At 32.6% G+C, this 18,364-nt stretch overlaps 1 protein-coding gene across 6 annotated transcripts in view; it reads left to right on the forward strand.

Moving 5' to 3' along the window:
- Positions 1-18,364, forward strand: part of LNPK (lunapark, ER junction formation factor) — a 68,731-nt gene that overhangs the window by 42,049 nt on the left and 8,318 nt on the right. For all 6 annotated transcript variants that reach the window (XM_035304479.3, XM_035304481.3, XM_035304478.3 and 3 more), the window contains exons 9-12: positions 7,929-8,141; positions 15,634-15,739; positions 17,127-17,197; positions 18,000-18,170. In XM_035304479.3, the coding sequence (XP_035160370.1) occupies positions 7,929-8,141; positions 15,634-15,739; positions 17,127-17,197; positions 18,000-18,170 (561 nt within the window). The remainder of the gene's footprint in view (positions 1-7,928; positions 8,142-15,633; positions 15,740-17,126; positions 17,198-17,999; positions 18,171-18,364) is intronic.

Consider the following 18,364-nt stretch of genomic DNA (forward strand, 5'->3'; position numbering starts at 1 on the left):
TCTGAAAAACACCTAATAAAATAATAAATTTACCTTAATAAATTTGCCTCATAAGAAATTTGGTTGTTCTTTACATAAGTATCTACTTTATACTGTTAAAATTATTTAGTATATAACAAACCATCCTAAAATTTAGTGATTTAAAATAGCATTTTTTTTTTTTTTGCTCATGAAATTTGCAATTTGGCTAGGGTTTGGTGGAGACAGTTCATCTGTGTCTCACATCAGTTGGAGCTACTTTATTGAGCTAGAGAATCTACTATCAAGGTAGTTTACATGGCTGACAAGTTGGTGCTGGCTGTTGGTTCCTCTCCATGTGGACTTCTCTCTGGGGTCACTTGAGCTTACTCCTCCATGATGGTTCTGACAGCAGACAGAAAGTCCTGGATTCTGGCACAACTTCGCTCTGTTGATTCAAACCATCAGAGTACAGTTTCAAGGGGAGGGTATATAGATATCCTCCGATCCCATTTGTTGAAAGGAGAATCAAAGAATTTTGGACTCTTATTTTAAAACTGCCACATGTGCCTTAATATAGATAATAAAGACATTTCTATCCCAATCCAGTTTTTATTGTTTATCTCAAATGTCACCATCACTGTAAACGCTTTCTTCATCCCATCTAGATGACTAAGTTGTCAGTTCTCACTTCTTGTGAAGTCCTCACTTCACTCTATAGTACTTTGTTGGCTTCCATTATTTGGCATTTAGCTTGCATTAAAATATTTAGTGAGTTTGTATTTCTTGTCTTAAAGATAGCTTGCTACCTCTATATATAATTCTGAATCCCCTTCAATGTGCTTATCCTGGTGTTTTGCTGTTAGTGGTTTCTTAATAAATGTGTTGAGTTGAAAAAAATAAAAGTAAACATTTATATTGGCATTCCTGTATTTAGTTTAAATGTTATGAAATAGTAATTTACCAGATAGGACCTTGGTGAACTGTATGGTTCATGTTGTTTAATATTGAGATTGTTAGAAGTTAGACCAGATCAGAAATAAATTATTAAGGTGATAAAAGAAAGTAAATGTTAAGATAAATACCTATAAAGCAAATGTATTTTTATTTGAAAAACAGAACAACAAAAGAATAAATTCAACTAAAGGCTGGCAAGTGGCATGTATTATTATTAATAGCAAACTTTCTGCTTAAAGATAGCTTTTTTATATGGTCTCCTGAAGTTAAGCTGAGATTCTAAACACAGCAGGCTGATTAGCAATCTTAATTCCATCTGCAGTCTTTATTTGCCTTGCATGTAACACTTACAGAATGGACATGAAGATGGGGACATTTTTTGGGAGGCCATTATTCTGTTTATCACACTAAATAAGTTGGGTAATAGGCAGCTGGAAATTTAACATTGAAATGCAATAGGAAAGAAGATTAATTTCATAGGTGTTTATTAAGCTCATACTCTGTACCTATTAACTTGCCCACATCATGTGGCTGCAAAGATGCAGTTCCTGCTTATTAACTTTTGATTAAAATAGCTATACACATGTAAATAAATGGTATACTGAGGACCAAAATGAAGGTAGGCATGAATTAAAATGCATTATAACTTTTAATAATAATTTGCTGTGAGAATAGGGTTGAGAAAGTACTCTTCAGGTAAAGGATTTACTCCATGTGCAATGACTGGAAGAGAGAAACAACTTGGCACCTGAGGCACTGCAAATAATGCCATATCCCTGAAAAAAGAAGGAAGGGTTCATATGAAGGAGGGATCAAATTATGAAGGGCTTTATTTGCATCATTATACAGTATAGTCTTGGAGTTCAGGACTTTATCTTATATACAGCATGTCAACAGAGGCTTTGAATTTTATATCAAGTTAGCATTTTAGGAAGAATACTTTTTTTTTTTTGGTGACATGCACAATGGATTGGAGAGAATATGGCTGAGCCATGGAGATCAATTAGGAATATCATCTAAAATAGTTACAAGATAAAGGCCTGTACTAGATAAAGTTATGATAATAGTGCTGAGGAAAAAGAAGAGATTTAAGAGAGAATTCAGGAGTAGATTGGTATAGGCAAATTAGATTTGGAAAGGAGAAGGTAAGAGGGTGAATCAAGATGTGACCTAAGTTTTTGGCTTGGATAACTGCTTAGGTGTTAGTATGTTAAGCCAGATAAAGAACCTAATTGTAATACTGGTTTCTGTAGAAGATAATAAATTCACTTTTAGATCTGTCAAATGGGAGTTATATCAAGATGCTGAGGTTCATAGGTAGTTGATTATTTCATATGGAGCTCAGGAGAAAGGTTGAGGTTATGGATATAAAGATGAGAAATAATTGGGAGGTATAGGTGATTATCATTGGAATATGAGATTGGGTGAAATTGGCCAGAGAGAGAAAGTAAAGAGTAAGAGCACCTAAGGTAGAACTACAGGGAACATTGACATTTAAGGGTAGATAAAGAGGAACCCAGGAAAAACAATGAATGATCAGAGTCAAAAGTAGAGCTAGATTAGTATTAAGTAGAAGACTGAAATGAGGCCTTTGAATTTGACAGATTGCAAAACACAGAGAATTTGGACGTTTTTGTCATAAAAGTCAGAATTTGAATCCTGGCTCCATCTCTTATTTTACTGTGAGAATTTTAGCAAGTTACTTAACCACTGAATGTTAGTTTCTTCTTTTGAAAACTGGGGATAGGAGTTACCCCAAAGGATTCATATAAATATTAGATAAAATTAGTAAATTCATATAAAGTGCCTACTTTAGTTCCTAGCAGAAAATAGCATTTTAATAAAGAGTAGCTAGGATAATGCAACATTATTAGCAGTGGTATTATAATATTGTTGGTGACCAAAGCAATGATGCTTTCAGTGGTGGGTAGTACTGTGGTAGCTAAAAAGGAGCACAAAAACCAGATTGAGTTGAGTTAAGAAGTGAAATGCAGATAAGTTTTGTTTGGTTTTTCAAAAAGCTTTGCCTCTGTAGGAAGGAAGAGGTTATAGAGTCATTTTTATCAATAAAAAGACATTGACCAGAGTCAATTTTAGTAGAGAAATAGGGTAGAAGCTAAATTTGGAGCAGCTTAGTATGAGTGAATATGAATAGAAGATACAGTGAATATGGCCTTCAGAAAATTTTGAAAGTAGAAGGAAGAGATGTGTTCATTATTTTGGTTATTTAAAGAAAATACATTCAAATAAGTTAAAAAAATACAGAACTGAAAACAATAGAAATTCACCTGAGAATATATCCCTGTGCCTTAACTATAGTACTGTAATATGAAATTATACTATAGTATAATTTTTTTCACAATTATAAAAAGCAAAACTTACCCTAAGTCTAAGAGTTTCCACATCTGCATATGTGAATAGGCTTAAAGATATCCCCCACCCTCATTACTAAAATTCTAGTTATTGAAATTTTCTCTTATGAGTCTTAGAACTGGACACAGTAGTTCAGAAAGCCTTTGACCAGTGCTAAGGAAAATAGGAATATTGCCTTTGTAGTTTTGCCAACACTCTCATATTAAGGAAATTTGGAACCTAGTGGGGTTTTAGTTCACATAAGGTGCAAGAAAAAAACAACCCTATCAAAAAGTGGGCTAAGAACATGAATAGACAGTTCTCAAAAGAAAATATACAAATGGCCAACAAACATGAAAAAATGCTCAATATCACTAAGAATGAGGGAAATGCAAGTCAAAACCACAATGCGATACCAACTTAATACTGCAAGAATGGCCGTAATAAAAAAATAAAATAAAAAAATAGTTGATGTTGGCGTGGATGTGGTGAACAGGGAACACTTCTACATTGCTAGTGGGAATGTAAACTAGTACAACTGCTATGGAAAACAGTGTGGAGATTCCTTAAAGAATAAAAGTAGAGCTAGCTACCATTTGATCCAGCAATCCCACTACTGGGTATCTACCCAGAGGAAAAGAAGTCATTATATGAAGAAGATACTTGCTCACACATGTTTATAGCAGCACAATTTGCAATCACAAAAACGCGGAACCAACTCAAATGCCATCAATCAATGAGTGGATAAAGAAACTGTGATATATATATTTGCATACAATTTATAATGATTATATCAATTTATAATGATTAAATCTATATATGATGGAATATTACTTAGCCATAAAAATAATGAATTAATGACATTCACAGCAATCTGGATGAGATTGGAGACTATTATTTTAAATGAAGTAACTCAGGAATGGAAAACCAAGCATTGTATGTTCTCACTCTTAAGTGGGAGCTAAGCTATGAGGGTGCAAAGGGTTAAGAATGACACAGTGGACTTTGGGGACTGGGGAAGGGTGGGAAGTGTGGGGTTGGAAGATAAAGGACTACAAATAGGGTGCAGTGTACACTGCTCAGGTGATGGGTGCACCAAAATCTTACAAATCACCACTAAACAACTTATTCACATAACGAACCACCACCTGTTCTCCAATAACCTATGGAAATAATAAAGCGACTAGTACTAATAGCAAGGATGAAAATCCAGGCCTCCTAATTATTGTATGGTGTTCTACTACTATAGCTTGACAACAGAACAAAGACAAACCTTCTAGCAGCATAAAAAGAGTCAGTATTTTAAAAATCTGATAAGTTAAAAGATGAGTATTTTTATTATAAAGCATTCATCCCAATATTATTTAATAACAAACTAGAGTTATACATTTAAATTTTTATATAAATTGTGAAGTTACACATTTAAATGTGTTCACAAATAACTTTAGGAAAATATTAAATGTGTAAATTATATATTTAAAATAATTGCCTTAAAAATTCTAGATTGCTTAGCTTTTGATTTATTATAATCGTTGGAATCTTCAGATGTGCACTATTTCTGCTAATAGTTATTTCCTGTTAAGTACTTCAAATGTGCTCTGGCTAAGCTCTTTGTCTTGATTTTCTCATTTCATCTTTACAACAACTCTAAGAGGTAAGTATTCACATTATGAGAAAACTAAACTGAGTGATGTCATCAACTTGGAAAAGGTAAACAGGTTGGAGCTAAAATTATGACCATTTGATTCCAGAGTCTTTGCTTTGCACAGCTATACTGTTTTATCATTAATTTAAGCTTCTGTTTAATATAGTAGTTTTTAAAATATATCATTTGGATTCTATTTGTTTCATTTTTAATTGATATGTAATTGTACATATTTTTGGGGTAAATGTGATATTTTGATACTTGCATACAATTTATAATGGTTAAATCAAGGTAACTGTGATATCCGTCACCTCAAACATATCTTTTGTTTATGTTGAGAACATTCCAGTTCTTCTCTTCTAGCTATTTTGAATGACACATTATTGTTAATTGTAGTCATCCTTCTGTACTGTCAAACACTAGCTCTTATTTCTCCTATCAAACTATATTTTTGCACCCACTAACCAACCTTTATTCATAACCCTTTATAACCTCTTTGAAAAGAAGTTGGTTATTTGCTTCATTTTGAATTTAAACCTAATACAGCCATGTCCTCATACTCAGTATGATTTTTGTTGTGTCATTGATCATTGATGAGGATGTTAAAACATATTCCAGTTGAGAATTAACCTCATGGCGTGCTTCTTATGATTTTTTGGCAGATTCCTGTGGAATGCCTGGTGGCTCTTTGGGGGTTTTCTTTCTTACATTTAAGGCAGAAAATGTTGAGTATATCCAATATGTTGAGTACTGGAAACTTTTTAGAGTTGTAGAAAACTTTATGAAACACAAATAGTTAAAAGTAGATGAATCTGAAATATTTTAAACTGAGACTACCAGAATATTTTATAATGTTTTGCCAAATACACTGGTATCTATTTTAAACTCTTGAAGATATTGTAACCCTTGTTACTTGCTTTTCCTTTGAAAATGATGAAACTACATTTTCTCCCTTTTGTGACTCTGCTATAACATTTTTCCCCGCTCCCTAAATTTAGATTTAGAATTATTAAGGTATGTCTTTTTTATGGAATGCTTGACGTAATGTCCTTTGTTAGTTGGTCGCTTTTCAGTAGTGTACTAGTGATAGTAAAAGCATTTCAGGTAATTTTCACTGGGCGAATGCACATTTAGAGGAAGTAGTCTCAAGTCTGTGAAGAGGAAGGATAATAGCTGCTTTTAATAAAGTCTAATATATGCTAAATTTTTATTTATCTGGAAGAAAAATATCACTTTTTGAGTTATGCTTTACCTGAAAGTTGGTGAAAAAATGATTTACAGTGTTTGGTACCTTATTTTTAAATTAGCAGTTTAAATTACCAAATCCTAATATGATTTTGTTGATTTCAGTACCATTTGCAGCATTTAATGGCTTTCCCTAATATGCAACCACCTATTAAAGTACTCCTTGTGAGTAAAGTTAGCAGCCAATTAGCAGATATTAGGATATGGTTTGTTCAGGTAACAGCTGAATTTCTATATAAAATTGCATGTAAAGTAGCAAAATATAAAGATGTTTCCATTTATATAATGATACTATGCTTGTAATTTATTATTGCGTTGGCTTGGTTAAAGACTAAACTGTGAACCAGTGGAAAATTAGTTGGTCCCAGTAATTTTAGCTAAAATAATTTGAAAATACTTAGTTGTATAAAAACACTGTTGTCTGAAATAGTAAGTATTCAGTAAATGTGAGCTGTCAGTTTATAGACATCATATTTAATCCTCCTAACAATTATATTGGTTAATATTATTATACTAATTTTACAGATAAAATAACAGGTTTATCACAGTTGAGTAATCCATCTGAAGTCATGTAGCCAGAGCCAGGATTCCAACCAAATACTTCTGACTTCAGGGCCCTGGTTCTTAGCTGGTAGACTAGATTGTGATGAACTAAGATTTGACACTGGAGCTGTACTTTTCTGCAATGAACTTTCATGAAAATCTTTAACTGTCAAATAGAGTACAAGTGTTTTGCTTCTGGATGTATGTATTTTTACTATTTATGCCAATTAAAAATAACTTCTTTAGTTTCAGTCCACTAATTCAGGATTTGTGATAATTTAATGTGATAGGTAGAACTGAAAAATTACAAAGGCTTCTTTAAGTGAAATCTTACCACTGACCTTCAAGGAAAATATTGGTGGTAATGGAGAATAATAGAATTGAATTTTATGTTACTGAGTACGGGTCATGAAACTTCTTTTGAAAAGAGCAGATAGTAAATATAGTTAAATTGCCTTGAGAGCCATATGGTCTCTGTTGCTACTACTCTACTCTTCTAAAGCAGTCATAGACAATATGTAAACAAAAGAGTGGGGCTGTGTTCTAATAAAACTACAAAAGCAGGCGGCAGCCTGGATTTGGCATGTTGGCTGACCCCTGTTACAGAGAATCTTGTAATTTCTGCAATTATAAGCTAAGATTTATTAATGATGAAATGTTGTTTATACAGAGTAGATCTATTGAATGTTTTGGCCAGAACAAATTTGCCAAAAGCATAGCAAATCATAAAGGAGAATGGAAATGGTACCTAATAGTAAAAATACTTTCTCAGCATTTCTATGACTACATAGATTAATGACTTTGATATTCCAGAATATACTTATTCACTTAACTCTTAGTTTTTAGTTTTTTAAATCTTGAAAAACAACTCTGCAATTTGGAGTTTTCACTAATTCTGATAAACTGTCTTTCCTTTATCATAATTAGGAAGAGTACTGTAAAAAGACATGACACATAATTGGGTGATTTTATTTTACTGAATTTATTTTGAAAAGTGATATCAGTAGCTACACTTAGATCACAGCTTGTGTAAAGATGTACAGTTGAACTGTAAGTTCAGAAATATAGTACTTTGTTTTCAATGTCACATTTTATAGATTTCTTATAAGCAGCTTTGAAACTACAGTGCTTTTTGGAGATGCAGAATTTTAGTAAATATAAATTGTTTGTGATATTGGTTAATATGATATATTGGAAATTAAGTCTAGTATATACTTACTCTTCTCAGAGATTCGTCAGCGAACTGCAGCTCAAAGAAAACTTTCTCCAACACCAGCAAGTCCTAACCAGGGCCCTCCTCCACAAGTTCCAGTATCTCCTGGACCACCAAAGGACAGTTCTGCCCCTGGTGGACCCCCAGAAAGGACTGTTACTCCAGCACTACCATCAAATGTGTTACCAAGACATCTTGGATCCCCTGCTACTTCAGTGCCTGGAATGGGTAAACAGAGCACTTAATGTTATTTACAGTTTATATTGTTTTCTCTGGTTACCAATAAAATGGGCCATTTTCAGATGGTATGGAAATGGCATTTTATTTGAAAATAGCAGAGCAGTTATCTGATTAAGCAGGAGTTCCATATTCAATTAGCCATAACTCTTTACAGCTGGCACCTTGTGATACTGAAACCTATTTCTTGAGCTCATTTAACTGTTATGGCTTCTTTGTTTAAATGGCAATAAAACTTTGTAGTAGTAGTCTGTAGTCAACAGTATAGCACATCTTTTTATATTCAACTTTAGAATGCCTCCAGATTTATATAAAATGGAGATAGAAGAAAACACTTTTGGAATGTATTAATGATTTTTGGCTAAACTGCGTACATATATTTTTAGACATGACAATTAACATATTTCAGGAATAATACTCTTGTATTGTGGTATACAATATTTGTTAATATGGGCATAGAACCTTAGTATTTTCTGATAGATACTTTATAAAGTTCTATTAAATGAATATATTCTCTTTTATTTTATTTCATAGATTCTCTTTTCACTGTGGTGGATCTCTAGGGGAAGATCCCATTCTGAAGTGTAATAGACTATAGTACCCTGCAGTTTCTTTTGGAGTGTGATTGGGGCACGGAAGTCCATTGCTTTAGTGTAGATCGCATTGTTTTATATAGATTTCCAAGTCATATTGTTGAATGTGATAGTAAATTTTTTTTTAGATTATTTAATTCTAATGTAGATTACTTTTTTATTTCATGACTAATTACTGATATATAATTTATAAGGATTTTGAGGCTAGGCAGTAGCTCATATCAGGTAACCAGAGCATTTGTGTAGTAAAATCAATAAAAAATAGGAATGTTATTTAGTACAGTAGATGTTTTTCTTTTCCTTCAAAAATGCAGTATAAGATTTTAGAAGATTAAAAAAACTGTTCATTTACTAACAAATTAAGAATACTGACTATAAATGAAATGTATGCAAATCTTAAAACTTTAAAAATAGTTATGTAAAATAATACTTTTAAATTTGATATATAATGACAATACTTAAGGCAGCCATATATTTTATAAAATGAGAAAAGTTAAATTGATTGAAAATTACTGATCTTTCAGTTGTTATCTGGTGGATTTAAGATGCCCATGATTTGTAAATAGAAATTCCTGGTTATTTAATGAAATAACTTTTTTAGCTGTGAATGTATGGATTATATACATTTTTATATCTAACTTATTTTAAGAAAAAAATTTACAATATATAGTAATAAAAACTGTATTACACATGTAAGAATAGGGCTATAGAAGGAATAATAGCCTAGATTTTATGATTGTGTAAATATAACATGTTTTACTAAAGTTTTTAATTCGTTTCTATGTGACTGTGTTTAAATTGTACATTGCCAAAGATGTGAATGAGTTAAATAATTTATTATAAATAAGATTAATAATTAATTTTTTCTTTATGCCATATTTGTGGAAGAGAATCAGTTTAACATGTATTACCACAGGGCTCCCATATGTTTGAAAATTAATAACCAGCAGGTACTTGATAATTTGCCAAGCTGTGTAAAAATGACCAGTATTCTTACAATGATTGCTTTTGATGTTTGTATTAATTACCATTGTCTAGAACAGCATGAATATAAAGATGCATGTGCAAAACTTTTAAGATATTTTTATGAAATCTGTTATTTCGTGTATCCGGATTCTTTTGTGGGTATGTTCACTTTAAATATGTAGAAGTAAAATATTGTAGCAAAAGTTATGTTGGCTTAAATGCTTTCCAAATCTAATATGGCTTGCTTATTCAAGTTGAAAATCTGATAATGAGGGATGACCATGTCTGGATTCAAGATTATTTCTCGATGATAATAATTAAATGTCGTTAGCACAAATAAACCAGTAACTTAGCTTATGGATTTTTTTTTTTTTTTTTTGAGACAGAGTCTTGCTCTGTTGCCCAGACTGGAGTGCGGTGTCATGGATCTTGGCTGACTGCAACCTCTGCCTTCTGCGTTCAATCGATTCTCCTGCTTCAGCCTCCCCAGTAGCTGGGAGTACAGTCATGTGCCACCACTTCTGGCTAATTTTTAAAGCAATGGGGTTTCACCATGTTGGCCAGGCTGTTCTTGAACTCCTGACCTCAGGTGATCCACCCACCTTGGCCTCCTATAGTGCTGGGGTTACAATCATGATCCACTGCACCCTGCTACTGATGGAATCTTAAAAGTGTACTTGAGGGCCAGGTGTGGTGGCTCACACCGGTAATCCCAGCACTTTGGGAGGCCAAGACGGGGATCACCTGAGGTCAGGAGTTCAAGGCCAGCCTAACACTGTGAAACCCTGTCTCTACTAAAAATATAAAAATTAGCTGAGAGTGGTGGCAGGCACTTATATCCCAGCTACTTGGGAGGCTGAGGGAGGAGAATCCCTGGAACCTGGGAGGCGAAGGTTGCAGTGAGCTGAGATTACACCACTGCACTCCAGCCTGGGCAACAGAGCAAGATATGTTTAAAAAAAAAAGAAAGAAAGAAAGAAAAAGGTGTACTTGATTTCTAATACTAAGAACTTGCTCTAGAACCTAACTTTTATTTACTAATAGCTATAATTTTGACATCAATTGCCCTTTTATAGATGGTAATAGCCTTTACATTTGTGATTACTTAAAAATTGAAATTCTTTTTTATTCCTTTAAAATATTAGTATAATACAGTATTACTATCCTAAAGCCATCTTGAATACTTTAAAGATTTTATCACAGCCATTTTGAAACCCTTGTATCCGTATATTGCAAGGCTTCTTTCAACAGGGTTCCATTTTGTTTCAGAGTCTTCTATGAAGTCTCCATGTAAACCTCCATTGCTACTCACCTTATTAGGTTCATTCTGTTTTGTTTTACAAAAGCAAATAACACATTTTATTTTATTCTGTCACTTTCTTCTCAGTGCCTTCTGTGTTGTCTCAATTCCGAGTATCTCCTGCAAATAGTTCTCTTTCAATTTTCAGGGGTTATGTAGGGTTACAATTCATAAGTTTGAATGTGTAACTCTTTATTTTTATCATTACTTTTATATAAAATAAAATTATTAACTAAATTTTATGTGCTATTCTTCCACTCCCTACTTACCATTAATCTCTTCTGATATTGTCTAATTTATTATATGAACACAGTATATTTCTCTTTATTTAGGTCATTAATATCTTTCAGCAGTGTTTTGTAGTATTTGGTGTATAGATTTTGCACGTTTTTTGGTTAAATTTACATCTAATTATTTCATATTTTTAATGCTATTATAAATGGCATTGTTTTATTAACTATTTTCCAACTGATTATTGCTAGTATATGTAGAAATACAATTGATTTTTGTATATTGCTCTTGTATTCTATAACCTTGATAAATTAATTTATTGGCTCTATCTAGTCTGATAACTTTTTTTGTAGATTAAATAGTATTTTCCACCTAGACAGCTACATTGTCTGAATAAAGAAAATTCTACTTCTCCCTTTCCAATCTGGTTTTCTTTTATTTATTTTTCTTACCTTATTACATGAGTGAGAACCTTCAGTACAGTGTTAATTCCTATTAATACTATGAGTGGACCTCCCTGCCTTTTTGTTGGTCTTAGGAAAAGAACAATTATTCTTTCACATTTTAACATGATGTTAGCTCTAGGGTTTTTTTATTTTAATAAATCCTCCTTTTCAACTTGAGGTGCCCATCTATTCTTACTTAGCTGAAGGTTTTTTGTTTTTTTTTTTAAATTAGTAATAGATTATGGATTTTTTCAAATGCTGTTTCTACATCTATTGAGATGTTTATATTGGGATTTGTTTGTTTCTTTGTTTTAATGCCTGTTCATATAGTGAATTAAATTGACTTTTAAATGTTAAACTTCCTTTGCTTTCCTGGAATAAATCTCACTTTATTGTGATGAATTATTTTATATTCATGTTATTGGATTCAGTTTGCTAATATTTTGTTAAAAATATTGATATCAGTACTCATTAGGAATATTGGTCTGTGTTTTTTTATTTTCTCCTTGTCATAACTTTGTCTGGTTTTGGTATCAGAGTTATGTTGGTTTCATGTAAGTATTCCCTATTTATTTTTCTGAACAATTTTTGTAGAATTGGTATTATTTTTTCCTTAATTTAAATGTTCAGTGGATTTGATCAGTTGAAGCATCTAGGCCTGTTTTTTTTTGTTTGTTTCTGAGAGAAAAAGGTGTTTTTGTTTTTTTACTAAAAATTTAGTTCCTCTAAGAAAACTACGAATATTACATATGAACATAGATGCAAAAATTCACAATAAAATTTAACAAATCAAATAACTATTTTTATCATCTTGAGTGAACTTTGGTAGTTTGGTAGTCTTTCAAAGAGTTTGTCCATTTTATCCAACTTATAGAATTTATCGGCATTAAGTTGCGTGTAACATTCCCTAATTATCCTTTTAGTGTTTTTACAATCTGGAGTTAGGCCATTTTTCTCATTTCTGATATTAGTAGTTTGTATCTTCTTCCCCCCGCCTCCCCCCATTAGTCTGGCTAGAGGTTAACAGTTATATAGATCTTTTCAAAGAACCATCTTTTCTTTTGTATTTTCTATTGTATTGATTTCCTCTCTGATCTTTATCATTTCTTCTGTACTTTGGGTTTCATTTGCTATTTTCATAATGAGGAAGCTGAAATTATGGATTTTAGTCCTATCTTCTTTTGTAATATAGGTGTTTAACATTACAAATTTTTCTCTCAGTACTGCTTTATCTGCATATCATAAATTTTGATTTTTTTCCCACTTTCATTCAATTTAAAATACTTTCTAATTTTCCTGTTTTCTTTGAGTCCTGGGTTATTCAAATGTATGTTATTTAGTCACCAATATTTGGAGATTTTTCAGTTGTTTATCTGCTGCTGATTTCTAATTTAATTCTTTTGTTATAAAACATACATTGTGTTATTTGAATCTTTAAAAGTGTATTGATACTTATTTTATGTGTAAGAATGCCATGTATTGGTAAATGTTTTCTATTTACTTGAAAGAACATATATTCATGGGTGACTGTTTCCAGAATCCCCCAGCGGATACCAGAATCCACAGATGCTCAACTCCCTTATATGAAATGGCATAGTATTTGCATACAATCTATACATATCCTTCCATATACTTCAAGTTATCTCTAGATTACATATAATGCATAATACAGTGCAGTCAGTTATCTTTTAAGGTGATTTAAATAATAAAAAGTTTTACATATTTACCCATGTGATAACTGTTTTAGATTCTTTATTCCTTTGTGTAGATCTTACTTTCTATCTGCTATGACTTTACTTCTGCCTTAAGGGCTTCTTTTTAACATTTCTTGTATTGCTCTTCTAGTGATGAATTCTTTCAGTTTTTTATATCTGAAAATATCTTCATTTAAAAAAGATGTTCACAGTAGATATAGAATTTTTGACAATTTTTTATTTCAGAACTTTTTTTTTTAATTGCATTTTAGGTTTTATTGCATTTAGGGGTACATGTGAAGAACATGCAACATTGTTGCATAGGTACACACATGGCAGTGTGATTTGCTGCCTTCCTCCCCTTCACCTATATCTGGCATTTCCTTTCTTTCAGAACTTTAAAGATTGTTTCATCGTTTTCTGGCTTGCATCTTTTCTGATGAGAAGTCTGCTATTATTCTTATCTCTTTCTCTGTACATAATGTATTTTTTTCCAGTTGTTTTTAATATTTTTCTCTTTATTATTGGTTTTAAGCAATTTGGTCATTCACTGTCTTGGAACAAAATTATGTTTCTTGTGCTTGGGATTTGTTGATATTTTTGAATATGTGCATTTATAGCTTTGATCAAATTTAGAAAATATACATTATTTCTTTACATATTTTTGTCTTTTTCTTCATTTCGCTCCTCTTCTTGATGGATTCCAATTATATATATTGGCTGCTTGAGGTTGTTCTGTGGTCTTGCTCTGTCACCCAGGCTGGAGTGCAGTGGTATGATCATGGCTCACTGCAGCCTTGACCTAGGTTCAAACAGCCCTCCTACCTCTGCCTTCTGAGTAGCTGGGACTAAGATGCATGTAACCACACCCAGCTAATTTTGGTATTTTTTTTTAATAGAGATGGGACTTTCTGCTATTGCCCAGACTGGTCTTGAATGCCTGAGCTCAAGTGATCTGTCTGCCTCAGCCTCTCAAAGTGCTGAAATTACAGGCATGAGCCACTGCACCCGGGTGTCATTTTGTATGGTTTCTATTGCTATGTCTTAAAGTTCACCAGTTTTTTGTGTGTGCAGTTTCTGAACTGGTGTACACATAATCTGGATTTTTTATACTAGACATTAATCTGTAGAAATTCAATTTGGTTTTAAGTTTTTTTCATGTCTACTTAGCATACTGAATCTTCTAGATTCTCAAACATGAAATACAGTCATAAGAATTAGTTGTCTATTAATTCAGTCATTTTTCATAATTTCTGGGTCAGTTTTGATTGATTTTTCTTATTGGTAATATTTTCCTGCTTATTGGCATGTCTAGTAATTTTTAATCTGATGCCAGACATTGTGAATTTTACCTTATTGAATGCTAGATTTTAAAAATTTCTATACAGTACTCTTCTGAATACCCAATGGCCTGTGTGTTAGGAGGTTTTTCCTTCCTAATGGAAATGGGCAATATTCTTGGCCCTGTATGAACACTTTCTTTTCACATTTTTGGGTAATTTTTCCTCCATCCTCAGATAGTTTTCTCACATGCATGCACCAATCAGTACTCTGCTGAATTCTCTAGTAAACCCTCTATAGATCTTTGTTGTTCTTTTTCTGTGCCTTCTCTCCTCCTTGGTACTTTTTCTTGTGAACTCAAGCTGCCTTGGCCTCCTCAGAATTCTGGCTTTGTCTCCTCAACTATGAGAGTCTGCTACCCTTCAGCTGGGTTTATTTTCCTTTCACTGCTGAGTAAAAACTCTATAGGCAATAAGCTGGGGCAGATGTAGGGCGTGTCTTGTTTTTAGTCTTCTCAGGGAACAATAACCTACATTGCTTGATATCCTGTGTCTTTAAAACTGTTACTTCATATGTTTTGCACAGTGTTTTAGTTGGGACGTTAAATCTGACTCCTGTAACTCTATTATGATCTGAAATGGAAGTCCCCTGACTTACGATTACATAGATTTTTAAGAGTTGGAGCATTTTAAAAAATCAGTTTGAACAGAATTAAGCATAATTGTATTTGCTAATAGATTATATAGTAGGAATCTAGTAGATTATGTAGATTAGCACATATTTAAATATATTTTTGTAGTGTAGTATTTTTAATGAAAATTTGAATAGTCTTCAGAGATTTGTAAGAATTATTATTTTGTAATTTTGTTAAAACCTTTTAAAAGTGTTAACAAGCATAGATAGTTCTTGATAATAGAATTAAATTTTATGTGTATTTCATACATATAAATTTTATATGTATTTATTTAATAGGTCTTCATCCTCCAGGTCCACCTTTAGCAAGACCTATTCTCCCCCGAGAACGAGGCGCTTTGGATAGAATTGTAGAATATTTGGTTGGTGATGGTCCACAGAACAGGTAATATTTACTGGGGTGGTAGATAAATGGAAATGAAATCAGGATGTGTATGTGTACACACACTAGATGTTCTACAGTTTTGTGGCACCTATTTTCTGATTTTAGAGCATAAGGGAATATTTTATAGCCCTGCAAAAGAATACATATTCAATTGTTTGACAGTAGAAGTTTTGACAATGTAGTCTGCATTAAATCCATTTGGAAAAAATATTAGCTCTGCTATAACTTTTAGAGAAAGTGGATTATTTCACTGAAACTTTTAAACTTAAAGAGCAAATCCTTATAGTGCAATTCTGATAGGTTCTAAGAAATGGAGCTTTATAGATACCAGTACTGGACTTGGTGATAGTAGTACTTTTAATAACATTAGGAGCAATTTGCATGTATTTAGTACTTAACAGTTCTGAAAATGCTTTTCCAGTTATTCTTACAATAACTCTAGGAAGATCGTGTGATATGTGCAGAGTAATGATCAAAGTATAGATTTTTTAAAAATTCATAGGATAGTAGGTGTTTGATAGCCCTCCTAATTATGTTATTCAAAATAGAATGACATTTGATACAGGCAAGTATTTGTTGAGTATATCCACAGAGAACTGAGAAAGTATATAAATAGAAAATGAGAAATATGTTTAGTGTAACTGGAAAAAGTATAGGAATCATGTATAGAAATTAATCTTTGGGTGGGACTAAACAAAAATATGTTTATTTGCTAGAAGACTTCTCAGGTTTTAATAATATTCCTTGTGAATCTCTAAGAGGGTTCCAACTTTCCTTATCTGACCACAGATTTGGAGGCTTTCATCCTCAGGACTATACTTTGGGAAATACCAAATTTTTTTTTTTTTTTTGAGACGGAGTTTCGCTCTTGTTACCCAGGCTGGAGTGCAATGGCACGATCTTGGCTCACTGCAACCTCTGCCTCCTGGGTTCAGGCAATTCTCCTGCCTCAGCTCCTGAGTAGCTGGGATTACAGGAATGCACCACCATGCCCAGCTAATATTTTGTATTTTTAGTAGAGATGGGGTTTCACCATGTTGACCAGAATGGTCTCGATCTCTTGACCTCGTGATCCACCTGCCTCGGCCTCCCAAATTTAAGTGTTCAGTTATCAAATATGTTTCTGCTAACTTAGTAAAGACATATTCATTTAACTCCTGTTTAGTTTTTTTAAATTTGATGTATAAATTATGTTTTTAAATATTTTAAATTTGGGCTTTGGTTAATTTTTTTTTAACAAATATTGTGTATGTTTTACTATCACGTAATTTGTTATGGCATATTTAGCTACATTAAAATATAAATTAGCCATGATGGGTAAAATACCCTCTCCCATAAGCTTTGCCTGCATTTGTAACTGGTTTGTTCATTTTTCCTTATGGTGTAGGTATGCACTTATATGTCAGCAGTGTTTTTCTCATAATGGCATGGCTTTGAAGGAAGAGTTTGAATATATCGGTAAGTTTTATTGGGCAATGAGATTTAAGTATTTTACTTTTAAATATTTTATTCTATGCCATTTTCTATGTGTTGTCACTTTATTTTATATACTCTCTTTGTATACATTGGTTAGGCATATTATCCTTATTTTGGTACATAGAGCAAAGCAGGGAAGACAATTTAGACTGCTTCCTATATAATGAACAGCCTCTAGGCCAGTTGTTCGCAAAGCCCACTGTGCATCACTGTCACCTGAAGAGATTAAAATAATTATGATACCCAGGACCCATTTACAAAGAGTCTCCTTTAAGGGACCGACTATGGGGCCCAGGCATCAGTACATTTTTTAAAGCTCTGCAGATGATTCTCATGTGTAACCACTATTAAAAACTACTGTGGTAAATTAAAAATGCTTCTAAAATACTGTGTACTGCATTTTCTTGGGTACATGTGTAAGGTTCTGGATTTTAAAATACCTAATGATTCTGGTGACTAGAAATGTAATCTCACTAATTCATTTAAATCATTATTTGCTATCAACCTCCTATGTAACTTATTACATAATTAGCCTGCTATATAACCTGTTATGCCTTTTCTGCCTTTAATTTTAAGTATTACAATTTTAATTTTAATAAGTAGGAAATATGCTGTAAATTAGTTCTGTTTAGAACATCTATCATATTATTAAAATAACAAATACAGTAACTTTTAAAGGGTTCTTTTGAGTATCTCTGCACTAAGTAATCTTGTGAGTTAACTAATTAGTCCTTGAACTTTGTTTGGTTTGTGGTTTTGCTTATTTTTAAAATATTCTCTGCAGCTTTTCGATGTGCCTACTGTTTTTTCTTGAACCCCGCAAGAAAAACCAGACCTCAGGCTCCAAGACTTCCCGAGTTTAGTTTTGAGAAGAGGCAGGTGGTGGAAGGTTCAAGTTCAGTTGGCCCCTTGCCATCAGGAAGTGTGCTTTCATCAGACAACCAGTTTAATGAAGGTATGGATATGTTAAACAGTTTTATCCCTTAATAACATGTTGTTATTTAACAGTAATAAAAGCATAATGCTTTTAGGTAAGGATGGATTAATTTATCAGATTTTGCCGCATGGATATATCGGCTGTTGCTCTGTTACTATAGCCTCCTGTGTGATTGGTGTGATTTTTTCACTTTTAACATGTAGATTGTATTG

Source organism: Callithrix jacchus, chromosome 6 (genome assembly GCF_049354715.1).
Source record: "Callithrix jacchus isolate 240 chromosome 6, calJac240_pri, whole genome shotgun sequence".
Taxonomy (NCBI): domain Eukaryota; kingdom Metazoa; phylum Chordata; class Mammalia; order Primates; family Cebidae; genus Callithrix; species Callithrix jacchus.